Source organism: Vidua chalybeata, chromosome 1 (assembly GCF_026979565.1).
Source record: "Vidua chalybeata isolate OUT-0048 chromosome 1, bVidCha1 merged haplotype, whole genome shotgun sequence".
Classification (NCBI taxonomy): Eukaryota; Metazoa; Chordata; class Aves; order Passeriformes; family Viduidae; genus Vidua; species Vidua chalybeata.
In genome coordinates, this window is record NC_071530.1 from 79,592,635 (window position 1) to 79,619,189 (window position 26,555).

General features: G+C 37.1%; 1 protein-coding gene across 1 annotated transcript in view; it reads left to right on the plus strand.

The window, feature by feature from the left end:
- The first annotated feature begins 5,225 nt into the window (after positions 1 to 5,225).
- DNAH5 (dynein axonemal heavy chain 5) overlaps positions 5,226 to 26,555 on the plus strand; it is a 120,644-nt gene continuing 99,314 nt past the window's right edge. Inside the window, exons 1-13 of the mRNA XM_053942412.1 lie at positions 5,226 to 5,282; positions 9,704 to 9,838; positions 11,667 to 11,756; positions 15,557 to 15,718; positions 16,143 to 16,355; positions 16,890 to 17,027; positions 17,635 to 17,811; positions 18,530 to 18,643; positions 19,896 to 20,003; positions 20,692 to 20,814; positions 22,644 to 22,859; positions 25,093 to 25,200; positions 25,869 to 25,954. Of these exons, the coding sequence (XP_053798387.1) occupies positions 5,226 to 5,282; positions 9,704 to 9,838; positions 11,667 to 11,756; positions 15,557 to 15,718; positions 16,143 to 16,355; positions 16,890 to 17,027; positions 17,635 to 17,811; positions 18,530 to 18,643; positions 19,896 to 20,003; positions 20,692 to 20,814; positions 22,644 to 22,859; positions 25,093 to 25,200; positions 25,869 to 25,954 (1,727 nt within the window). The remainder of the gene's footprint in view (positions 5,283 to 9,703; positions 9,839 to 11,666; positions 11,757 to 15,556; positions 15,719 to 16,142; positions 16,356 to 16,889; positions 17,028 to 17,634; positions 17,812 to 18,529; positions 18,644 to 19,895; positions 20,004 to 20,691; positions 20,815 to 22,643; positions 22,860 to 25,092; positions 25,201 to 25,868; positions 25,955 to 26,555) is intronic.

Sequence of the window (26,555 nt, forward strand, 5' to 3'; positions counted from 1 at the left end):
GGAATATCTGAGTGGTGCTGGGGATATTTAAAGATCCTGAGGTAGGGTATTTTTGCCTTTGATCTTTGTGCCGGCTAAGCTGATGGGCACAATGTCCACATAATTTGAAATAGGAAAGAAGGTGTGAGGTTTTGTAATTCCTTATAATGAAAAATTTATCACTACCATAGTTACATGAATAGCAATTTTCTGTCCACACATCCTGTTTGTCCTGTAAACAGAAGGCTAATTATTTATCTGTCAACTATATAATTATGTGTTTTATCTTTAAATTTTATTTTATTAGTGGTGGATGAAATAAGCAAGCATAGCCTGGAGAACAAATGTTTTGCTTAAAGCAGAAGAAGGAATTAGACTAGGACTTCCTACATGGTAGGCTTGTTCTTTAAGCAGTACTATCTTTCACATAAAATCCTTGCTGAATAGCAATGTAACATGGTTAAAGTCTTAGTCATACCTATTACCTCATCAAGCAAGTAAGAAGTGCAATTTTCAGCTATGATAGCTTTTCTTTTTCTCTCTTTTTTTCCTTTTTTTTTTTAATATCTTTGAGCTGAAGATATTAGGTGGCTGACAAATTGTACATTGTTAGATATTTTAAGACAAAAAGAGCTTTTTTGGAATGACAAGTGATCCATGTGCCTACTAGTGCAGGAAATCACTAAATATGTTGAAGTTTTAATTTTTCTCAGCAGAGCAGTTAAAAATTCTTGCCTTCAAGGTATTAAAGCCTCAGTGTTTTTTGACTTTGAAAGCAGCTCAAGGTAATGCCTGCCTTTAGCTGCAGTTATTTGCATTCTAGCTGTATCAAGAGAATACAGCAGAGTCGAATATCCTTAAGTTCCTCCAGTTAAATTCAGTGTAGATTTTCATCTGTGATTTGTCAGTGGTCATATTTGTAAAGAGTATTTCAATTGCAAAATTTTATATCAACTATTTTGTGAAAAAAACATGAAAGTCATGTACACTTTCAGCTTTTAACCACTAGATGGTAGCTAACTACTATCTACTACCCTAATTGCCCAAAGTAGAAGAACCCTTGTTGCCAAAACTGTGCAATGTAACACTAACAAAAAACCCCATAGAATCATAGAATATACTGAGTTGGAAGGGACCCATCAGGATAATCAAATTCAACTCCTGGCCCTACTCAGAACACCTCAGGAGTCACACCATGTGCCTGAGAACCTTGTCCAAATGCTTCTTGAACTCTGTCAGGCTGGTGCTGTGACCACTGCCCTGGGGAGCTTGTTGCAGTGTTTAGTCACCCTCTGGTGAAAAACCTTTTCCTGATATCCAACCTAATCTTCCTCTTACTGAGCTTCAGGCAATTCCCTTGGGTCCTGTCACTCGTCACCACAGAGAAGAGAGCAGTGTCTGCCACTCCTCTTCCCATCATGCTGTGGAGATGGAGCCCTGCAGAATCCCACTAGTGACTGGTCTCCAGCTAAATGTTACCCCATTTACTAATATTGATACTGGAACATGAACAAAGTCTTTTGGCATTGAGAAATGAACTTTCATAATTCCTAAAATAGTATGACAACTCATTATTTTAGTTTGAAAAGTGTTTCTCTGACACAGTTGGTTGTGTGCTTCATAGTTTTTTACTCATCTGCACAGCAGTAATTTACCCCAGATCTGACTTAATGCTTTGCTGGGTGCAGAGCAGAGCTAAGGCTAGCCAGAGACATATGACAGACTAAAATTATTCTTAGAATTTTCAGTTATAATACAAGATCCTCATTAATGTATAAATTAAGTTATTAAAAATAATCCAACTTCACCATGGATCTTGCACTCCTGAAGCATCTGGAGAGGAAATGTGTTCTTTAAATTACAGATCTGATGGTGTATCACCAATAAAATAAATATAAAAGAGGAGTTTTTTTTAATGCTGGTTAAAGTCTGCAAGGAAACTCTTTTTTTCCCCAAATTATAAAAATGTTTCTATAGGTCAAATCTGGTACTGGGATAGAACAAGGAGTCTTTGTTAAGCTCTGCCTCAGCAAGAACTGTTCTGGTTAAAAATCTGAAAAAAATCGACCTAGATTATTTGACCTGTTTACATAGCCATTATACACTATCCAATCTAATGCTCTAGTGGATGTAAAGCAAATTCCTAAAGCAGTATTTTTATAGCAGTTTAAGCCAAAATTAGTTAAACTGTATTTAAGGCTGAGCATTATTTATTTTTGTGGCTCATAAGACAAAGAAGAGGTAGAGGTTATAAAATTCTGGCATATAACTGTTGACCAAAAGGTTGCTTCTCAGCCTTCTGGGTTGGTTGCATTAATGTTGTACTAAAGTGGCTCTGCTGGAAGTCTGGCTTTTGACCTGAGGACAACAGTGACCTGATGATGGCAGTTAAGCACTGTCTCAACCACTTCATTATTTTCTGTTTTCTTTTTTATAACGTAATGAGATGGAAGATCACTGGAAGTTAAATTCCATAAATGTCAATAATCTTTGAATGATTCTAACCAGTATCAGTGTATAATCTAGTACTGTAAATGCAGGCTGTCCCAAGGGTTCTGAGGATATATTACAGCTGCAAGGAGAGTTCCTGTGTAAGGTAATGATTTGTGATTATTTGATATCAACACATATCGCTCCTTTCATGGGTTAGATTAATCCTTGTAATGATTGACAGTCATTTTAATTCTAAAAATGTCACATTCCTAGTTACTTAAATGACTGAGATTTCTGGAGTTCGAAGACTATTTCTTTTTGCAAATGATAAATGAGCTGACAGAGATGCTCTGTTAGGCTTGCCATTTACAAACAAGAAAACTAGTTGAAGATGGGGAAGTTGAGAGAACATTTAACTTCAGGGATTATGAGATTGTGGAGCTTAAAACCCTGAAAGAAACTTAGAGTTCAGAACATCAGATTTTTGACTTCTTGAGGGAATCTTCTTGGTGGGAATCCATGAAGGACTTCCCTAGTAGGAAACAGGGCTGAAGAAAGCTTTGTGACCTGCAAACATAACATCATTGGAACACACAGGCCATTCAATGTGCAGAAGGAAGAGGACACCTTGTAGGAGGCCAGCATGGATGAACACAGAGGGTATGAATGCAAACATGCAAGCTTCCTTAGAAGCTTGGGATGAAGTAGAATCAGGGCCACCCAGGAAGGATATAAGCACAATGCCTGAGTTCACAGAGATGGCATTAAGAAGCTCAGCTGGTGTTCAAACTTGTGAGGAAGGCAAAGGGAAAATACGATATAGTTTTTAAATACACTGGCAGCAGAAGAAAATGTAGGCCCACTGCTCAGGGGAACAGGAGACTAAGGAGCAAAGAACATGGGAAGGCTGAAGTTTTCAGTCACTTTTTAAATCAGTTTTCATGAGCTGGCTTTGCCCTCTGGCTCTTTTGGACCTTCAAGCCTCTGTTGCATCTCAGGTTTGGATTTAGATTAAGGGTTCTGATCTATGTTAGCTAACTGAGTCCTGTGTACCCCCATGCACCTCCCGTGTTTCCCCCCCTCGCAGTGGTTCGCTCCAGGCTGCCTGCTATTGGAGCATCTCCCTGCCACTCCTGTGACCACTCCCTGTTCCGTCCTGGGAGTTCTGTGTCTGTCACCCTGATCCTGTGATCCCATTCACCCCAGAGCCCCATGTCCGCCCCTGACACATTCCCATCGGGCGTTGTGGTCACGTCATCGCCACAGCGCCTGCCCCCCGTTGGGCGGGAGGGCCGACTCCCCTTGCCCTGCCCCCGATAAAACCCCACGCCTCCCAGGTCCCGGTGGCCATTCCCCCCATGCGGGCACTGGAAGCGTGGGTCGTGGCCCTCCTGATGCAGCTCTCCGTGACCATTAAAACCTTCCCACTTCCCTCGTGGGTGATTTGGTCATTCCTTCACTCTTTACCAACATCCCTTGCGTGGGTGACAGAACCTGGCAAGCCCCGACCAGTGTGCCGTGGCAGTGGCACGCAGGAACAAGCGGCAAACCCGAGCTCCGGAGGGAGGTGGTGCCAAAAGGTGCTGGAGCTGCCTGGAGCTGGGAGAAACAACGAACCACCGCTAGCCTCATTGCATAGTGAGCAAAAATGAGGGATTATCCGTGATAACCAAAGGTAGTGTCAGGGAGCATTTAAGCCAGTTGGTTGTATAGAAGTCCATGGGGGCAGATAAGATATACCTGAGGGTCCTGAGAGAGGAAACCAGTGTCATTTTGAGGCCCATCTCTCTTCAAAAGGCCATGATGATCTGGGGAGGTTCCTGATAACTAGAAAAAGACAATTGTTACACCTGAATCAATTGGATTGGAAAAGACCAATGATTTTTACTCATGTGATTTTTGTCAATGCTAAGGTTGTCAAGTGCTTTTAGACATTACTCAAATTGATATGAGTGGAAGCAGAAATATTTAGGGACATTTAAAGCCAGAAATAGCTGTAAAATGTCTGTTTTCTTGTTACTAATACTGGATAATTAGATTGTTTTTCTTGGCATTTTCAAGAGGACATTGGATTATGTTCAGTCACTGAAGTGGAAAAAAATTAAAGCTCTTTTAGGAAGAAAAAAACCTAACATTTCTTGCTGAAGAAAAATTTCTGTATTAAGCAACCATTGTACAACTGAAAAATAAGTGTAACTGAATGTACTTGTATAAAAGCATGAATAGAAAACTCAGTAATTTACAAGCCTGTAGGTAAAAGATATTTAAAAGTTGCTTGACTGTTGCTGTATATTTAAACAGTCACCTGTGACAAGGAAACAAAGATGCCTGTTGACACAAGGATTGCTTCAGAAGGCTAAACACAAATCAGGGAAGCAGTTATAAAATTGACTTCTGCAAATACTTATGGTGCCCTTGAGTATGATGAATTGTATCCAGCCGTGTTTGTATGTAAACAGTATCACCTTAACAACACTGTGGTTGGTAGCAGTAACTTTCAAGGCCTAATCTATAGGCAGTAAATTCTGGTGGCTAGAGACCTCTTGTTTCTGTGGTAGTGCAATTTAATTTTCTAGCAATTTGTATGCACACTAGAACTGAATTTTAAATACAGAGATAAGGTTAATAGGTGCTGTTTTTTTTAATGTCCTTACTATATTTTCCAGAGTTATTTTGGCATTGCTACTGAAAGGAAAGAAACAAGTGCAAACAAAAGGTTGGGGGGAGTACAAAATAATGAATGTAGAAGCTTTCTCCATGGATTAGGGTTTGTTCCTGAAAAACAGTGCTTGATACTTATATTGAATAGTACAATGTTTAGAGCTGGAAGAAAGCAACTTTGGAAACGAAGCATTGGCAGAGTGATAAAGGTAAGGAAAACTGAATTTTGAACTAGGTTTAGACTAATAAAGATATAATTTGAATAAAGATGTGTATTGAGGGGGGAAGGCATAGAAAAAAAGTGTTCTAAAATAGGCATGAGTGGATAATGTTAGTTGCACAATTTGTTTTGAAAGGTAAATTTGCACTGGGAGGTGTTTATGCATTTGGCTAGTGGTGCTTGTATCTTGCCCAGATTGTTGCTGTGGTCTGGTAATGGTATAATTTCACAAATGCTATATTAGTACACTAAAGAGTTTGATGTTAGACGTGGCAACAAAACATGGGTTGACTATGCCATGAAGGAAAATAGAAATGTAACTTCACTTTTCCCATACTTCTAAGATGGGAATAGAATTTTGAAGGCAATACTTAGCATTGAGAAACAATAGACTATAGAAGTCATTAAGATACTTAGACTACTTTTAAAAGCTGGTTATTTAAGCAAACTGTTCCTGAGTTAATGCAATGTGATGACACATGTGCAGAGCTCTGATTTTTGAGATTTAAGAGTTAGATAAGGGAACTGCCCTAATTATTTAGGGTTTGTATATTTTTTGGAAAGAGGAAATAAAAACACTGAAACCTGAAAATTGAAAACTCAGTGTGCTTGAAAATATTTGAAATGGTGTGCAGTTTACTTTTGAAGGGAAATTCATGAGCAAGGCTTATGTAATATAAAACATCTTAGCAAGTTAAAGGAGAGACAAAGGAATACCATGCTGGTTAAATAAATTTTGGATAAGACAGTAAACTAACAATAAAACATTGTTACTTTTTGACTCTTTCACTATTGAACTTCCCTGTAAAGTCTTGCTCATCCATAAGACTTTGATTTCAGCATGTCTAAATTCAGCAATGCACAGTATTCTGACAACAAAATGCGTCATTTGCTGGATAAAGAGTGTTCAGAACAAGTTTTATCTTGTGTGCATATGACTTGCATATTAAACAACATTCTTGCTAACTCTATTCAGGGTATCTGCATCAGCAGCTACCGTCTGTAATGGAGAAGCTGGCAATAGTCAATAGCTGGTTTCTAAGCCTGTTATTTCAAAAAATGAACCCTTTGCATCTCTGAGTTGTACTCTTTTAGTATTGGCTGTTTAAATATATATACTTTTTTAGCAGCTAGGAAGATTTTGGAAAATTTTAATTTAATCTCAAATTATTTCTTCAGATGATGAGATGTTTATGGGTTTAAGTATATGAAAGATAGATTTAGGCATATCTTCCTTTTCTTGCTTCAGGAGAAGATATCTACTGAAATTAGTTTCCTGTGACAAATTGTTAGTATTTCGGTATTAAGAATTTAAGGTTTTATGTAACATGAATCAAGCTACATGTTGTAACTTGACTCATCATTATAAAAAGGATTTTTCAGTTAATGAGTTTAGCTTTGGACCGTCATCTGTTGTGGGACTGTCATATGACCTCTCACACCTTCATAACCAAAGGTGGTTAAAGAAACCCAAAACTAACTTGGATGTGTTACCTGTGTTGTTCTTTACATGAAAAACTGAGCTGAAGCTGTACTGTAAAAAACTTGGACAATCTTTCCAGATATCTAAGTGAGACAGTGTTTATCTCTTGTAAATACTACATCCTCCTAATGTCTCTACTGCATCATGGGACATTAGGAAGAGGTTTTGATGTATGACCTTGATCAGAGTTGCTGGTGATACTTTTCAGGATTTGCATGTCAGTGTACTGCATGTAACACCAATTTCTCTTTTACCTACATAAATGATCCTGTGTGTGTTTCAGCATCCTTCCATCTTCAAATCTTAGTCTTTCAGTGTTCTATGAAATTCTGAATTACATAGAGCTGCCTATTCTTGGGTAATATTTTTTGGTATAGATTCTGTTTAGGCCTATGTACTTTTGTAGTGAATACTGCAGGATATACAATTACAAAAACACTTAGGCCATGACCACAATGCTGATTTGAAGTGAGATGTGAGGGTAGCTAAAGGGGAAAGGGAAGAATGAGAGGTAGAAAGCTCAGCATTTTCTTGTAATTAATTCTCTGAGATTCCTAATCCTAAGTACCGAATATCTTTAAAATTCATTCTTTTAGTAGTATGCAAATAGAAGCTCAGAAGCTAGACTGGAAGATAGTTTCCAGCATAACCTCCTGGTGTTTTTAAGTACATAAATTAGTGGCTTGCTTTTGAAAGCACTGAAATTAGGTTTCCTCTACTTTTCTGTGTACAACCTAAAGGAATAGGTTGTACACAGAAAAGTAGAGGAAAACTAACTTTTAACCTAAAAGTGAGCCAGAAGTTTCTTCTAATGACTGCAACAACTAATGTGTGAGTTTGTGATTGAGCAAGATTTCATTTGGGAAGGAAAGGAAGTTTGTAGAAATGATAACTCATCAAAATATAGAAGCTTGACAGCTTGAATTGTATTGAATGTTCTTGCATTACATTTTAGCAGCTCTCAGGAAAAAATGTGTGGAACTTGCATTAGTAATAGAAATATCCAACATATCAAAACAAATGCCTTCCAGTAGTGACATGTGATAAACACAAGTCAAAGTCTTAATCTTCACAAAACTATTGCTTTGCCATTTAATTTATAGTTTCCTGTTTCTCTAGGCATGGTTCATTAAGTAATTTAAGTTAATGAGACTTTTAAAGTTTTATGATATCTTAATGAATATTCTTGTTGCTGGACTTAGACAACAATATTGCCCAGTGCTGTATGAACAGCTATGCACAGTAGCTTGTATATGTGTCATAGGGCTTGAGACACAGCAATTAAAACAAGTTTTAAAAACCAGAAACAAATGTTGGGGCATGATTGCTCAGTTTGAGAAGAAGGTGATCATGATTTCAGCCTATACAAACAGAAACTTGTAGAAGAAATGGAGGCTATGAACATGTCAAGAGCATCTGTATAGATGGAGCTGGTGACTTACAAAACAGTGTAAGATGTAGTCTAGTATAGTAATATATCTGGAGCTCTATATTGGAAACACAAGAAGAGTACAAAAGTAGTCTCTCTGTAGTTTAGGCAAAACAAAAGGCTTCTTTCTGTATTAAATAGAAGCTAATTGGTAGAGTATTGGGTTGTATTATTTTTTTTTTTCTTAAAGATGCCCTATCAGTTGTGTTCAAATTACTGGAACAATAGTTTTGAGGATTCTATAGTTATCATCTAGTGTGAATGAAGCTGATTCAGACAAAATGGTTGGTTTTTACATGTCTAATGAGGAGGAAAACTTATGCTCATGTTTAAAGATATGTAGGAAAAGCCAATCCTGTGATGACACTTCACTTTCAGGAAACTGGAGACCATGGTAGGATATGAGAGGGGTAAAATAGCATAAAGTACATGTACGAATTAATTTGCTACTGTGTTCTTCAGACATATCTCTGTAAATAATAGGATTTGTATGTTTGTCTTTTATATGGAGAAATATTTCAAATGCATTCAGCATTTATGAAGGCATGGTAGTAGTTACAAGTTTAGCAGGTATTTGAAAATTCCTTCAGAAAGTAGGAAAGATATTTGCATAAGGGTATAAAGTATATTATGCAGGTCCTTTTGGCTCTGCAAAAGCTTGTGAATAAATCACTTATGCATACTTTATAAAGTTACTAGTTTTCTCCTAATCACCAGGGAAATAAGGATTGAATTTACCACCAATGAAACATCATTCTAAAGTTCTTTTGAAAATGAAATTATATTGAATCTTGTAACCCGCAAGCACAATAATACCAGTAACTATTCCAGAAGGCAGTTTTGTCTATAATGTAATGAGGTGTGTTACATATGGGATTTCAATTTAATTAGAAGAGTAGGCTTACTGCTTGAAGAATGGTATAATAGCTATAGTTAAGCACATTTGTAAACACTTGTGTACCTTGAGGCTTGTGGTTTGTTTTACTTCTCATTATATTAAAGAGATAATGTATAAAACCCTAGCTTCCTCCAGCAGCATCTGTCTTTATTAGGGAGTGCTTACAATATCTTCCACGCATAACAAAGATCAGTCAGAATCCTGTCTTGACTTGATGGTCACACGTGACTAGACTGAAAAGCTGAGATGAAGGACTTAGGGTGTTGAAGGTAAATTGCACAATAATGGAGCTGTATATATTAAATACTTTTTTTTCCCTACAAAACCTTTCAACAAATTAGCTTTCTGTACAACATTATTTATGATAGAAATGTTGTGATAAATCTGGAAATGGAACACCATAAACAAACTGTAAAATTGTCACAAAGGCTGCTTCTAAAATTTTCATTTGAGCACCATAAAAACATAAATCACAAGTGTGGATTGAATGTAATAGCCTTTACTTTCAGAAATAAATTTTAAACATAAATTTTAAAGCCTTATTTTTGTCTTCCAATTAGATAGTGAATTTTTCATTGTCCACTTTGTATTTAATAACAGCAAAAGCTCAAGGATGAGAGGGAGGCTAAGCGTGCTCGTCTGGATGGCAGACATGATTACTTACTGGATATCGTTGCCTCTTGTGTGAATCTGGACAAAGCAGAAGTAGAAGATTCTATTCTTGATGGAAACCAGGTAATCTGATGAATTTGAAAGTGAAGCTGATAGTATACTTTGGAACTAATATTACCTTAAATTCTTGGTGAGATAGTTTTCAGACTTCACACCTGATATCACTCAAGTATTCTCCTTGAAAAAATATTTTTTCAGCATTTTTAATTAATTTGAACAAAAGTGTTCTTAATTCCAGGACCTATTGTAACAATATTGATTTTTAAATTGATTAGAATTTCTGCTTTCCAGTGGTTATAGTTAATGTGCTAACACTTTTGACTGTATTTCATAGTGAAACCACAGTGTGAAGTCTCCCAGTCCTTGAGTACACAGCACAGAGAGGCTCAAGAGTCCTGGCAACAGCAGGTTGCGTGTTGCTGTTTCTGTAAGGCTGCCAGCAGCATTTGTGAGACTGTATTGCAATCTAGTGTGGCAAATTAAAATAGGTAGAAGCTACTTGACAAAATAGAATGGCTTATGTGATCTGACTGTGACTGCATGAACGGCAATTACAAATTCATATATATTGAGACATTGAAAAATATCACTTTTTAAAAAAAGCTAGGTAGATAGAAGTAGATATTTTACTTCCTGACATTGAAGTAAACATGACCGTGGTTTGGGTTGTTATGGTTTGTTTTCTCTTGTATTCTCTTTCCATCAGCATGCTTTCAATTTATGCATTCTCATTTCAGTGCTAATATTGTTGAGAAACTGAAGAAAGTCCAGTGGAAGACCAGAAAGAAAGGGTGGGACACAGGGCACATGAAGTATGAGATGAGGGAGAAGAAGAGGTTGAGTGGCACTCAAATAGTAGCCTGCAGCTGCTTGAAGAGTGGTTGCAAAGATGACAGAGCTGAACTATTCTCAGTGGGTGCAGATGATAACTCCAATGATAAAGCCACATCTTGCAAAATGGCCACCAAGAGATCCTTCTTCACCAGGAGGGTAATAGGAATTACCTTCCCTCCCCCTGGCATGGGAATAGGCTACTTCAAGACAGTTGTGGAATTTCTGTCCTTGGGGTTTTTGAGACTCAGTCTAGGAAAAGCTCTAGATGATCTGAGCTGTTGGTGGTGACACAGGATGCTGGCCTCAAGACCTCCCAGAGGTCCCTTCCAACATTTCTGTGAGTTCATGAGATAGCAAATGAGCAGTGCAGAACACTGTCATGAGCATTAAAAAGCAGAATTTGTTTCAGCCTTTGTGCATTCTATCTCTAAATGGTTTTCCTGGCAAACTATAGTGCCAGAGAATAGCTGTCAGATGAGGAAAATATAGGCAATTTCTACACTTGGAAAGAGAGAAGTGTAATAGTTGTTTTGACCTCATCTTGGAGGGCTGAGCCAAGGTTTTCTGGAATAGCAGTTCATTATCTTGGTGTAACTGAGGCTTGTTATTAATGGAAGAGGGATAATTGTGGCTTTCTTCCAGCTTCTGGTGATCTTTTAGCCTTTTTCTGCACTAGAAAGCACAAATGGTACCATCTAATGTTTCTGAAGATGAACTTGAAGGAGCTTTTTCTGCTGAAGATAGCTAATGTAGTTGGGGACTACATAGAAGAGTGACTCAGATCTAGAAAAATAATGGATGACGCCAGACTTTAAAGTGCTGAGACATGGATCAGCATATTAGCATAAAGCAACTCAGTTTCTTCCTCAGCCTATATGGCCTATATGTGAGATTTGTGGACTGCACTACCAATACATGCTTCAGTGATGCTTGATGGCAGCCTTGTATTGATGAAGTCCTGATACTTGTAAACAAGTAAATAAGCAAAGGCTTCCTCTGTTGCTGTGATATGAATCAAATCAATGATGTATTATGATCTTAACATGATTTCAAACAGATAGAGCGCATGAACAGATTCCTGGCCCCTGGAGGTCTGCGTCATCTGATGTTCTACTATCAAGATGTGGAAGTAATGGATACAGGTAAAGCAACTTATATTCTCCTGTAGCATGTTACAGCTGTGCTGAGCAAATACGCAAGGAAAAAGAAAACAATCAAATTCTTATAAACTGGGACTTAAAGCAAGACAGGTTTGGTCATACCAAGGCATTGATCCCTGCTTATGAAATGACGATTGATGAAATTACCGAAGCTTATTAGTGCACTTCTGCATATTGCTGCTATGAAGCAGCAAAGTACTTCCTTGTGAGCTCAGCAGCTCTTGACTGTGGGAATTCGTTTTTGATAATTAAAAGGTGACTTTCACACAAGGTGAGTAGTGACAGATGCCGTTCCTATCCTCTTCAGTCATGTCACCTGTTGGCCCTAGAAGCCATCCGCATTTCTGGGCACATGACCATCCATCTAGGTGGTCCTGTTACATGACAAATGCTTTCATGAGGCCCATATTATGGGTAGAAGGGGTGTTACCCCAGAAGTCCCTTCTGCACGTACCCCTTTACCGAGTGCCCCCATGTTCCACACTTCTGGGGGAAACCTCCTTCTCCCTTACCCTGGAGGTAGCTCAGGACCTCTGTGATAAGGACATCCTCTTTTTGCCCATGGCTCCTCTTCCAGAGCCTCCAGTGATGTTGCTGTTGGGACCAGCCAGGTGTTCTGTGACCTCTCAGAGCGTGTAACTGGCTGGTGGAAGTTCACACCACTTGGCTACCCTGGATGTACATGAACAGTCCTGTAAGCATATCTATGCTTAGCTGCATAAATGGGTTTATACATAGGTAAACATATACCTAGATGGATGCAAAAATATGGGTTTATATTTAATGCATTTTCTGTATATATGTATTATATATATGTATTTTCTTCAGTATATCTGTATATATCTAAAAGGGATGAAAAGACTATTTAATATGATATAAGCAACTTTAATAAAAAAAGTTTCAATGCACATAGAAATACAGTTAAATGAAAACACAAACCCAATCACTAATTTAGAAATCTGATGAGCAGGTTTTAACATACCTGAGACAAAGTGGTGAAAGTATGACAAAGAGAGTGTGAGGCAAGGGTCAAAGCCTAGGAATCTAATGAGTGTTGCCCATGCCCACCAAAAAACCACAACCACACTACAGTATGGTATGATTTTGGTAACCTTTTGGGGTTTGGTGCTAAATATAGGCAATATGGAAAGCAGTTGAAAAAAAACACATAAGCAAAACCCAAATGAATTCACGGTAAGGTGTGCATTGAGTGAATAAGCAAAAGTCCTTAGAACATCATGCACAGGAGGAAAATAAAGTTGAAAAAAAGGTAGTGATGGAGAAGACAGTGGGGATTAAGTGAGTGGGCTGGAGACTGACTTTTCCCACAGCTGTAAGTGCAGTCACTTGTAATACTGTCAGACAGTAAAACTTCTGCTGTACATTTTCCCTTTGTATGTGGAGTAGAGTTTGTAAAGTGATTATCTGTGTTGATTGTTCAGGCCTGTGGTTCACAGACTGTCAAAGCAAAAATCTCAGTTGTGGTGGTAGCTACTAACTGGTAAAGCTAAGTGAATTTTTGTGTCATTACACGCACCTTCTTGGCAAGGGCAATTACTACGGCCACCTCATACACAAGCTGGTTTTCTGATGTGGATCAACCAACATTTGTGTTAGGGCAGAAGATGATCCCATGAAGGAGTATACAAGGAATTTTGTGTTTCTGCAGAGCAGGAGACTGTATCTGTGAGTTCAGGAAGATCTACTTCAGTGTCCTAAGGTGTCATTTAAAAGTTTGATTTCTTGCAGCGTTTTGAAGATCACTATTCCTGTGAATTTTAAAAACTTCTAGCACCCTTTTCACTAAGAGTACATATTTTCTAAAGAGATTGCAGGTTATACTACCTGCTTCACCTCCACAGATTGTGGGAAAACTCTGATGACTTTTGCTGGTCTTGCCTCTGTAATTACTTGTGGCACTTTGACCATGGCTGGATGCCAGGCACCCATGATCACCTTCCCCTGCTACAGCTGAACAGAGGAGAGAGAATTTATTGAAGGTTTCTTGAATTGAGATAAGGACTGGGAGAAAACACTCCAAGGGCAAAACAGGCTTGGCTTAAAGGTACAAAGTGAATTTATTACCAACTAAATCAGAGCAGGATAATGAGAAGTAAAATAAGCCGTTAAAAACACCTTTTCTTCCTTGACACTTCCCTCCTTCCCACTGACAGGGCAGGGAGACAGTGGTGTGGGGGTTTTGGTCAGTTCATGCCCCGAGGTTTTCTTTCACAACTCAGGGAGAAGAGTCCTTCCCCTGTGATACTGTGGGGTCCGTCCCATGGGTGACAGTTATTTTTGAACTTCTCCAATATGGTTCCCATCTCATGACCAGCAGTCCTTCCAAACCTGCTGCAACATGGGTCCATCTTCCACAGGGTGCAGTCCTCCAAGGACAGGCTGCTCCAGCCTGGAAGCAAGGGACCTCTCTCTCCACTGGGTCCTCCAGTAGATCACAGCCTCTTCCAGGCATCCATCCACTCCAGCACGGGCACCTCCCCATGTTCTCACCTCCTCCTTTTCTCTGTCTGGATACAAAACTGCACCCCATCTCTAATTGGCCCAGCCTTGGCCAGCAGCATCTCCACCAGGGATTGGCTCTGCTGGACATGGTGGATGCTTCCAGCAACTTCTCACAGAAGCACATCTGTGGCCCCCTCACTACCAAGAACCATGCAAAACTGAAACGTTACTGCAGTATAAAGATAGCACAAGTTTATTAGAGTGTAATTCATCAAATTCATAACATTTACAGAGTCAGGTCTTTTGCTGGTGACAGAGCCCTTGTTGTACTTCTGATGTATATGAAGAAGAGACTTCTTCAGAACTGCGGTGAAAAAAGGGAGAGAGAAAGATGATGCGAACAGAAGGATGGGGAGGGAACTTATGGTGGCCACCTGATCCAAAATAGGGATTCCTGGTGCAGATGATCACGTACCTGAAAGAAAAAATGTGCAGAGGGGTCTATCACTTTTTAGATGTTGTCCTTTAACTACTGTTATCAACAACTTACTTTTTCATCTTCTTATTGTAGTAGTGCCTCACTGAGATGTGTATACATAAATTTTAGTCTGAGATAACACTGAAAAGCTAGTAACAAGGTAGCATGAGGTACTGTGACTAAAAACATATGAGAAATATTTTGCCACCAAAGACACTGCTTCTTCTTAGTGACCATTTACAAGTGTTTCCAGCAGCCTGAATGTGGGAGAAGTATATTCATGCTGGGAGAAGAAGAAAGGACAAGGAAGTCCCTTGTAGCTCCCTTATTGGTTTTTGTTTCTTTGCTTTCACCCTAAAGAATCTGCTATGGCCTCTTTCTCCTTGTTTTTGGAAGCACCCCATTTATTATTTTTTTATTTCTTATGTTTGCATATTTTTAGGGAAGGACAGTTGATAGTAGCTCCTCTAAGGTAAAATACATCACTGCATTTTCTGATTTTTAATTTTTCTTTTTCAAGCAAGAGAGCATTATCTACAACTGCATGATTGAGCCTGTAAAAGGACCTTGAACCTGAACCATTATTTAGAAGGAATAGAAAAAACAAATAAATGAATAGAAATAAAAGGCTTTTGATGCAAAAATGGCAAAACTAGATGAAATATTTCTTACTGTGCCATGAAGACTCTGAATGCTGCATACTTTCTCTGGCTAGTTCTGTGAGATGTCTCCAACAGACTGGGACTCAGAGAGGCACAAATAATGACTGAACTGTTTGTGTAGAAAACTTTTCTTTGAATAAGTGATCAATGGGTCTTAATTATTTATTTGTTTGAATCTGTAGAGTACTTTGGACTTCCAGGAATAGGAATGAACTCTCACTTGACCAAGAAGAAGAAACGGAAAGTATTTGTGACAGAGGGAAAAGAAGTTGCTTTAACTGGTGTATGCATTTTCTTCATTAGATCTAGTTTTTCTAAACCAGTCACAACTGAGAATATTTATCAAGTAAGTCAGTGACTACTCATCTCTGTACATAATCTTGTTTAAAATTTGTTTTTACCATGGGGTATTTGCTCTCAGCATATACTTTGACAGCTCTTGACATGGAGGAATGAGTAAAAGGACACAGATGGATTAAATGAAACAGGACAAAAAGGGACAGAAATGGAAATACAGATATTACCTTGTGGGAGCAACTTGATGTATATCATTCATATGAAAAAAGGATACTGAGGAAGAAAATTTAAGACAATCCGTAATGGCAGAGTAATTAGTGAATACCTAAATACTAAGGTGTTAAATTAAAAAAAAAATCTAGCAAATTCATTTGAAAAACAAAAATTATTTTACTTTTGAGAGTGTATATGTAAATTGTACATAATGAAGTTTTTACTGGTGAAAGACCCCTTGTATTGTGTCTCTTTTACAGGAAATAAATTTTAATATGCTGGATATAGGTCGAGATGGCTTATTAAAAAGTGTTGAGCAGTTGATATCAGAAATATTCATTCCAGCCTTTCAGACTATGGACCGTGGCTGGGTTGAACCTCAACAAGTTCCCAACATTAAGCAGGACTTCCTTTGTGCCCTTGAAGCCTTTGTTAGTGTCCTATCAGGAACTCAGCAAAGTCTGTTGGAAAAGGTAGTATGTTCATGTGGGAAGTAGAAAGTGAGCTAGCTGTAGAATGTCTCTAGCTCTAGACCTTTTAAATTAACTGCTGTTGTAGATAACTCATAAAATTTGTTTTTGTTAAACTGGAGAATAACCCAACACTTCTGTTTATTGTCATCAGTAACTCATTATACTTTGATCTGTGGTTTTGATAGTTCTGTAGATGCTTCTGTTCTTGTTTATTCTGGGGCCATTTCTTTAGAGCTATTAAATTCTTGTATCTTCAATGGCTGTGGTTGCTCTTAAATGTTGAATGATTAATGTACGACAAACTGTTGGTTTAACTGGTTGGTTTCTACTCAGCTTTTCATGAGAGCGTAGCTGCCTGGTTGGTGAATTCTTCAGATTCTGGACTCCACTTCTGCCTCAAACCAGTTTAATTTAGACTGAACTGGGAATAAGGAGCGAGACACCCCATGCAGGGCAACGAGTTAGTCTTTAAAGTTCCTAGGTTATTTGTCATGAACATTCAGCATTTCATTTTTTAAAAAACTTAAATTTTAGATCAGCCTGAAGAAATGTGAAACATATGACCTGAAAAATCTAAAAGGACCTTCAGATTACTTGATGGTTGCTAACAGCATAGAGGCTCTTGAAAAAATAGAAGTCTGCATGAGAGAATGGACCAAACAAATTGAACAGGTGATACATGGGACAAATGTGAAATACGACAGCATCTGCATCTTGGCAGATGAGTTTAATCCTGTTGGTGTTATAGCTACCTTTCTATAAATTTGGATGAGTTCAATCTTTTTATTTTAAAGTACTGTTGTTATAATTTTTGTGCTTTTATTTCTCAATGGAAATATTACTGAGAGCTTTTTCCATCTGCTTGTTGATAAGGGATACAGAGTTTGGGAAGCTTAGTCCCCAGTCTTTGATAATTACCTGTTATTAAACTACAAAACAGTTAGTAGTTCCCAGTGGATTTAATGAAAACAAAAAGAATACAGTAATTGAGTGAACACTGTTCTGAGTGGTCACATTTGTACTTTGAAATATGCTTTGCAGGTTATTTGCAGAAAATGTAGCTGTCTGTAACAGTGGTCTTGGAACAGAAGGAACAGAATCTCTTCTTTAACTTGGAAATAAAAGGACCAAGCAAGATCAAGTTTCTTATATGAGGGAGAGGCTAAGTTAGATAACTTATCAGGCAAGGTTAAATACCATTTGTTAAAAGTAGAATCAATCCATGCTAGCTCTGCAGATAAAAAATATGAACATCTCTCACATTACTGTATGATAAAAGGTTCTTGCAGAAAATGACCAGTTGAGAAAAGAAGCAGATGACCTTGGACCACGTGTAGAGCTTGATTATTGGAAAAAGAAATTATCAAAATTCCACTACCTTATGGAGCAGCTGAAGAGCCCAGATGTGAAGGCAGTGATTGGAGTACTCACTGCTGCTAAATCCAAACTGCTGAAGGTTTTTATTTTAAATTATGACAGATATAAATACTAGAAATGCTCTTTATACCCTAGCTCATTTTGATAATGTATCTAACAATGCTGGTGGGGGAAACATTGAAACACCTTTGGCTTTTGTTTTCCTTCTCTATTCCTTAGCTTGAGTAGATATAGTTTAAATCTAGTTCATCCACATGGCTCAACAGAAATAAATAATTAAAAATATTTGTAAAGTTGATTATTAAATCAGAATATTGTATTAATGAACTGGATATTTAATGGCAAAAAAATGAATCTCCCCATTTTTAAGCCTTGTTTTTATGTTGTTACAGTGCCTGTCAAAATTGTTTGGGGAATCATAACTTCTTACATTGACATAACAAATTTAAAGTCCCATCACCAACAGAAAATAAGTAAATAAACCAAAAAATCTTGTCTCATCAAAATGAGATGTGGAACAAATATGTAGTTATGTATCCATAACTCACATATTTTACAGCAGCTTTACTGCACACTGCCACTGACTATTTAGCTGAGTGGTCTAAACCAACTGTATGTTCACAGCCAAGTTGCTGAAACAGGACAAGGACCCCATTTTGGGTGAATGTGTATAATTCTGAAGTAAAAGATCTATGCTTTCAAATATGTTTAGAAACTAATGACAAACCAAAATAATCTCAAAACATTTTTTTCTGAAATGCATACTTTTATTTGTTTTGTCAACTTTCTGTTCTTAGAAGTGGCGAGCATTGGATATTCGCATCACAGACGCAGCAAATGAAGCTAAAGATAATGTGAAGTATCTGTATTCTCTGGAAAGATATTATGACCCATTATACAATAGTGATCCTGTAAGTAGATCTTTTAAATTCCCAACATAAATGTCTTGAGACAAGCAACATGAATATATATTCTGTAGGATGAGTTTGGAAATTAAACAAAAGAATTTACATATACAACTCCAGTTTGAGATTTTGTGCAGTTGTGGTAAAAGTGGATTACTGGGAATTTCTGGCTACAAAATAAAGTACTTCTTATTTTCGTACCATAGTATCTGTAAAGATTTAGTTGTGATGAACAGACTGGATTCTGTGGTATGGGAGAAAGTGAATTCCTTAAGATTAAAAAAAAAGTAAAAGTAAATCTAATGCTATGCTAAAGACAAAGTTTGATCTTTTGTCTTTGTGTCGGTGGCCAAGTAATGGTTAGATTAAAATTTATAGGGCAATTTTCAGCTTCTTTGGTTAGGAAAAGATAAATAGGATTATGCAAATATTAAGACATAATTATAAATCACCTTCTCATACTATAGTATGAGAATGCATAGGATGATGTAAGCATAACATGCAATAAACAAAACCAGCCACCCTAAAGTACAGGACTGGAGGACTCTCCCTCTCCCATTATCAACTAAAATAGGTGGCAAATAATTGCTTTTATTAAAACTGGTTTTGCAACTGACTGTATGTGTCTTGCTAGTCAAAGAAATATGACTGGTAGCCATGAAGACTCAAAACTTTGACCTATCCTAGCTTCCTCTCTGTCCTCTGAAGCTTCACCTGAAACCAAATCGTTTCCAATGAGTGCTCTGGGCAACCATGTTTGTTTCTGTTTACTGGGTGATATTAGAACAGTGTGTTCTTTCAGTGTTTCCAATCTGCTATTTGAGTTTCTCTATTGAAAGGTTATTCGGTTATGATGCCCATAAAAACAGAGCAAAAGCTTGGTGAAGGGGTCATCTTTACATGCAAGCTTACATCAGGTTTAGCAACTGAGCATATAAACTTTTTTTTTTTTTTTGTGAAAAAAGTGGTTCTTTTGAAGAAAGAAGAAAGAAAGCAAGCCTTTACTTCTACCAAATTTCACTCACTGATCTGAATTTTTCCAGCCAAGACTCCAGTGAAAATTTTTCCCCAAAATTAAATTGTAGAGCTTGGGGAATGATGTAGGACAGGCAGCTCTGCAAGAGAGGCCCAGGTAGACAAGGACAGAACCATTCCAAAGACCATGTTCATAATTCTCCTGCATTCACTAATTAGGTATTGTGATAATGTGGGGTAATAGAGATACTGAGCAGAGTTCATACTGTGTGTTTCTTTCCAGGTGTCCATGCTGGATGCTATTCCAGGACTCATAAATGCAATTAAAATGATTCAGAGTATCTCTCAGTATTATAACACTTCTGAAAAGATCTCCTCACTGTTTGTGAAGGTTGGTGCTCAACAGGAAAATAAATATTCCCAGATTGTTTTCTGTGTTTTTCCTTGAGTGCAAGAGAAAACACAAAGGAACCAAGGAATTGGGAAGGCAGCACTTCAGTCACTTTAATGCTGCTTTCTGAACATATAAAGAATTGGAAATAGTGATAAACTACTTCAAGTTTAGGACTTATTTTGCTGTCTATAATTTGGAGTTATAGGAACATTTTCAGACTTAAATCTCACCTCTGATGTACAGAGATGAATTTTTTGTTACAAGTTTTGCCTGTTATGAATACATTAAATTCATATTGCCCTTAAACCTCCACATGCTTGCAAAAAGAAGCAAATGGACTGGAAAGACAACCTATTCTTTACCATTTATACTCTTATGGACTCTTGATTTTACCTTTGCTTTCAGAAAAGACAAAGTCTTATGACTTTGTACCCTTCAATGCTATTTCAAGATTGATACAAGATGTGTAGGTTTAGGATGAGTATAGTTAACCCACAACATTTTTGTTGTGTCATGTTCTGGAGGCTGGGTGTTGCAAGGAAGACAGTCTGTCGATGTGGCTGGTATTTGGTATTGCTATTTGTCAGGCTTTAGGTCAGTGGAGTAAGAGGAATGGGAGAGGGATTGGCAAGACCTGCTTTGTCTTAGAATGCTGTTTTTTTCATGAAGTTAAAACTGCTTTTAGGTGACCAATCAGATGATCACAGCATGTAAATCTTACATAGCAAACAATGGCACAGCCACCATCTGGAATCAACCGCAGGAGAGAGTTGTGGAAAAACTACAAGCAGCTATTAGACTTAAACAGGTAGGTGAGAACAACATATAGAAAACAGATTATAGGATGATATTTAAGAGGGCAGGAATAGGAAGATTTTATGTGAGAAAGCACTGTTGTAGTGAAGAAAAATGAGTTAACTGAAAAACATCCACTGGAACTGGAATGCTTCTGCTAGAGCTAACAAGGAATTTAGTCTGTTGTCTGTTGATCTTCTGGAAACAGAATTTTGATGCTTAGTCTATCTTAACTATGCTTATAAGATAATTGCTTGGATTTTCATGCCTATGTTTCTCTATGTTGTGTCCTCTCACTTGATGTAGAGAGCTATGAAATAGAAGTTGAAACAAGGAGAGTTACTGAAATGAATATATTCTAAAGATGCATGGACAAGCTATACATTTAGAAAGGACAGTTTAGTGAACTGAGAAGAATTCAGCTGTTCAGTTGACCTAGACTTGTCAGGAAGAGAGCCTTTTTTTTTTTTTTTTTTTTTTTTGAATGCACTTCTGTGATAATTTTAAAGTTTTTTTTCTTTGTTCTTTTTCTCCCCTTAAAGCATAGTATTATAGGATAATTCAGCTTGGAAGAGTCCTCAGCAGGTATCTAGTTCAACCTTCTGCCCAAAGCCAAAGCGGGGGCAGTATGAGATCAAACTTGGTTTCCCAATCCTTTATCCAGTTCTGAAGTTCTTGAAGTTCTCCAAGGATGGAGAGATTACACAGCCTTTTTTTGGGCATCTTCTTTCACTGTTTGACTGTCCTTGGGATGAAAGATTCTCATATCCAGTCAGAACCTCATCCATTTCAACTTATGCCCTTTGCTTCTTGGTTTCTGTCCATGTGCTTCTGTGAAGAACAGCCTGACACTCTCTTTGATAACCTCGCTGTACATATTGGGAGCTTCACGTAGGCTTTCTGCATTAATTTTTTTTCATTTCCAATATGTGCATGCAGGACTACAGCTAATACCTCCTGAAGCAACAAATCTTGCCTAGTTCTAGAATAAATTAGTGTAAATTTGTATGACATCTTACAATCACCAATGAGCAATAACTTGTCTTTTTCTATGAAGTTATATAAAATTGTCTAGTTGCTGCATGAAGATATGTTGAAAAAGTAGGTATTCATTTGAGTCTTATTAGTTCCAGAAACTTTCAGAAATTCAATAGATTAAAACTTAGAATTTGAATCACTAAGAACATGGCAAAATCTAGACCCTTTGTATTGATATCTCTGAGTGAGGTTATTCATACATAAATGTGATAAAATAATGAGCATTTTATTGTAAAGAGGACCACTATTGAAAGAAACACTTTCAAGCGAATCTGAAGACTATGTACTTTGACTTTGGGATGAATTTAGCAAGTTTGGAGTAAGGTTTGCTCCTTGTTATGAATGCAGAATGAAAAGTGGAAGCTGCTATGGAGCAGCATTAAAAGTTCAGGAAGTGATTTGTTCTTGAAAGTGATTTTTGAACCTTGATTGCTCAGTAAAACTTCTCAGCATGCAAACATTTTCAGTCTCTGGAAACTGGGTTGTTGTCTTCGTTGTTCAGTAAACACATCAAACCCTGCTATGATATGGAGGGAACAGAATTTTACGCTAGCCAAGGATATGTACAAATACATACATGTGCAGTTCGGTCATTTGATGAAATGTGTAATCCTTTAATGGCATTGATGGGTTAGTTTTCAGAGGCAAATTCTGTTACTCTCTTTATAGTGTTCATGACTGTTTATTGGTGAAACTTCTACTTGCTATCAGGTTGGGATAATACATGTCTGTGTCAATTTTGTTCTAGCTAAAGACAGTGCATTTTGTTATACGCTTGACATTCTTTAAAATTCTTTATTTAAGGAATATCAAAACTGCTTCCACAAGATAAAAGAGAATTTGGAACAAAATCCAGCTGAAAGACAATTTGATTTTAGTGAGATGTATATATTTGGAAAATTTGAAGCCTTTCATCGTCGTCTGGTAAAGATACTAGATGTTTTCAGTACTATGAGAACCTACTCAGTTCTACAGGAATCTAAGATAGAGGGATTGGAAGAAATGATCACAAAATATCAGGTACACATTAGATTTTGTATATTGGGTCAGTCTAGCTTGAAAGAAAATTTATGAGAAAATTATAAAAATTAGGGAAGTGTTTATTGAGAGAAAAATTAACTCATTAATTGTGCTGAAATTACTGGGTAATAGCAATGTAAATATGTGATTACTGGAGAAATGAGCAGACAAGATGAAAGAAAAGGTGCCAGTGGACATGTGAAAGAAGTATGCTAAAATCAAAGCTGATTGAAAAAAGCAATAAAGTGGGGTGACTTTGTAACAGGAGTAATGGGAGCATGATTTTGTGCTGTGGTCACGAGAAAAAGTGAGAAGTGCTGCATTTCCATCTCTATAATGTTGGGCTAGCTGTGAGTGCCCCTTGGCTCATTAGTATTACTATGCAGTTTTCTTTCTTTTTTTTTTTTTTTAAGAGAAGTGTGACTTGAGCAACAAGGAGCTCTTTTAAGAATATAAATATGCTAAGTCGTGTTCTTTTCCTTCCTTCTTTCTCAGATAGCTTTCTTTTCTATTAAATGGAGTCTTTCCTGCTTTTACTGAGCCCAAGTTATCTTACTTTTTTGTGTAACTTTATCAGTGCAGTATCGTAATTATGGCATCTGTAAATATTAAAATAAATCAGAAGGTGTCAATGTGTGGACTTTGTAGACAGCTTTTTGAGATCACATATGAGTCAGTGGCTGTACAGGAAAATCGTCATTCTAGTTTGCTTTACTTTGTCCTTTGCCTTTTTGTTATGGTCAGGAGTCAATCACTTTGCTTTAGTGAAATAATTTAGTGTAAAATGTGGCTATTCTGTGGTCCTTCCTGGTTTGATTTACTCCCTCTGTAGTGTGGGGTTTTGATTTCTTGAATACATCCTTCACAGTAACCAGTTTTCTGCTTTGTTCTGTTCTACAGTCTTCTGAGAGTTATCCAGGGCACAGCTGTAAGGACAGCTTAGTCCAAGACTTTTCCATGTGGGCAGGACAGGTGTGGAGTGCTCTAAATTTTATTTCCAAGAGCTGCTCTCCAAAGCTGTATAACTAGGCTTCTCAGCAACCCAGGTTGCTTAGAATTTTCAGATCATTCAATGAAGGTACTATTTTCGTAGGCTGGAACACAGAAATCTAATTTCTTTGGGGCATTTGTATTTGAAAAGCTGCCTGTGACCATCAGCCCAGGCTGTGATGCAAACTTTATAGAGATACACCTCATTATCCATTGCAGCACCCAAGTCCTTAAACAAGAACTTTGTGTGAGACCCAGCTGCTGTAAAGTCAATTGTGTTTCAGGATGAAGAAACAGAAAGTGATCACACTCCTTTTTAAAGTAAAAAAATTGAGGTACTGAAGTATTTGACGCTGACCATAGCTATAGCTAGTATGTGACTGATTATATGTCTTAAATTTTTTTTACAATAGGAGTTAACTATTTTGCTGTTTTTTATGCTTTAACACTTAGTCCCTATCTAGAATTTGCTTGTTGTTTGAGCAAAAGATGGAACTTATTTACAAGCAGTGCAATGAAACTGAATTTCAGTTGTCTTACCATAAAATGATGGAAATCAGCTGAACTGGAAATATGCTGAGTTTCATAGCTATACTGTGGTAAACTACTAGGATGTTGAACAGTAGTTTATCATTAGAAATCCTTTATCTGTGTGTGCACCTCAAGGGAGATGCTGATTAAGATATACTTTCATGTGTGTAGACAGCAGCTATGTCAGAGGAGCTAGGAATACTAATTTGTGGGCTGGTGATGTGCTGCATCTTACTGTGCTTTTTGAATAGTCTATTTATATATGTAATCAGTTGTTTAAACCACATGGAAAATAATAATGTAAAAATATTTTTCTCTGTTGAACTTTAAGTTTTTAATAGAAATGTACTTCTTCATGACAGAATGTTTAATGAGTAAAAAATGTCTTTGATGAAAAGTAAGTCTGAATTTTCTGTCAGTTCTAATTGACTTAGAATAAGATCAATAAATAATACAAATGAAATTTGAAATAAATTTCAAATTTATTTGAAATAAATAATACAAATGAAATTTGAATGGACATTACACCAACTTGATTCCTGCAAATATTTCTTTTAAGGGGTTTGCTTATATTGCTCAGTAAGTACTGGGAACTATTAGCAAAGGTAAAATGTGAATGTGCACAGCCTGTTGTGCTAAATGTTTGGTGTGGTAAGTCTTTTTCATAAGACATTTTTTGGTAATGGTTTTCTTTTTCTGTGAAATTGTTTAGAGCATTGTTGACAACATGAAGAATAAGCATTATGATTTCTTGGATCAGCGGAAGACTGATTTTGACCAAGACTATGAAGAGTTTTGCAGAGACATAAATGATCTTCATGTATGATACAATTATACAAAATAATTTAATTTATTGAGGAATCCTTATTATCCTCTCTGAGTTACCGCAAAAAATATGCAAATCTCAAAGTTTGTATTCTGAAATTGAAAAATTATTCCAAGATATTTCCACTTTGAAGCTTCCATTTACTATCTTTCAGACAAATTTAATGGAATGGGCCATTGAGGGCCTCCAGCAAAAGGATTTTTCATTACTGTATGCTGGCAAGAATAACAAAAATGGGTGATTTCATTGAGTGAATAATAAGTCAGATAATTTCCAATAGTTCCGGAATCACAAGCTGGGGAAAGGAAAGGGTATCTGCAGAAGAAAAAAAAAAAAAGCTTGTCTTGCTTTGGTTGCCAGAGAGGGTAAGCAAGCATTCTTTATGGCCTCTCAACATGGTGAAACATTGGAGGCTACAGAAGCTTTTCCTGGTTGCAGAGCTACAGAGGGAACTTGGAAAGAAAATGCCTCGAAAGTTGACTGTGTTTTGTTTAATTATTGTGGGAAGAAATAAACGGAAAAATAATACTTATTGAGATTAGTTTCATATAAACAAATTTTCTTCTAATATATTGCATGTTAAACCCCATCAAATAATACTTGGCATATTTGATGTGTGTTTTAGGGACTTATCTGATGTAGAATTATTTACTCTTCTTCAGGATCAATTAAGGAGGTTCATGGACATCACCTTTGAAAGTATTCTGAACACTGAAAGGGCACTGAGTATGTTGCAGAAATTTGAAAGGTAATATGTCCTATTTAGATTTCTAAAACTCTGCCAGGCAATAGAAATAAAACATTGAGGATAGTGGAAAGGTGGGGGGAGGGGTGGGGGGGGGTGTGGAGGGAGAGCAGAGCAGGAGGCATTTTCTTAAATAGAAACAAAACCAACTCAACCTATTTGCTCTCAGCTGTTCAGCCTTGTTAAGAGTTGTTTTAGTGGCTTGAATGAATAAAACCCATATTTTTTGTATCAGAAACTGCAAAATATTCTCCTTTCAAAACCAGCTGAAGTACAGGAAAACTTTGTTAGCATATTTGCCTTAGCTTTATGCTTGAACAATGACATTAATTTGTTACCACAATGCAGTTAGAAGAGAGTAAAATGCTTTTATTAAGAAACAGTGAAATTTGTCTTTATAAACTGACATTATTGCAAAACAGCCCTACTCTTTATTCTGTCAGTTTTTGTATTATCATCTGTTTAATAGAATAAACAGCTAGTGGTGAATTGGTTACAGTTTGCTGCACATAATTTCAGCCCAGTGTTTGAAAACAGTGACAAAACAGAAAATGTGTAGGCTTACTTGGAAACTTTTATCATCTGGTCTAAATCTTTGTTGTTT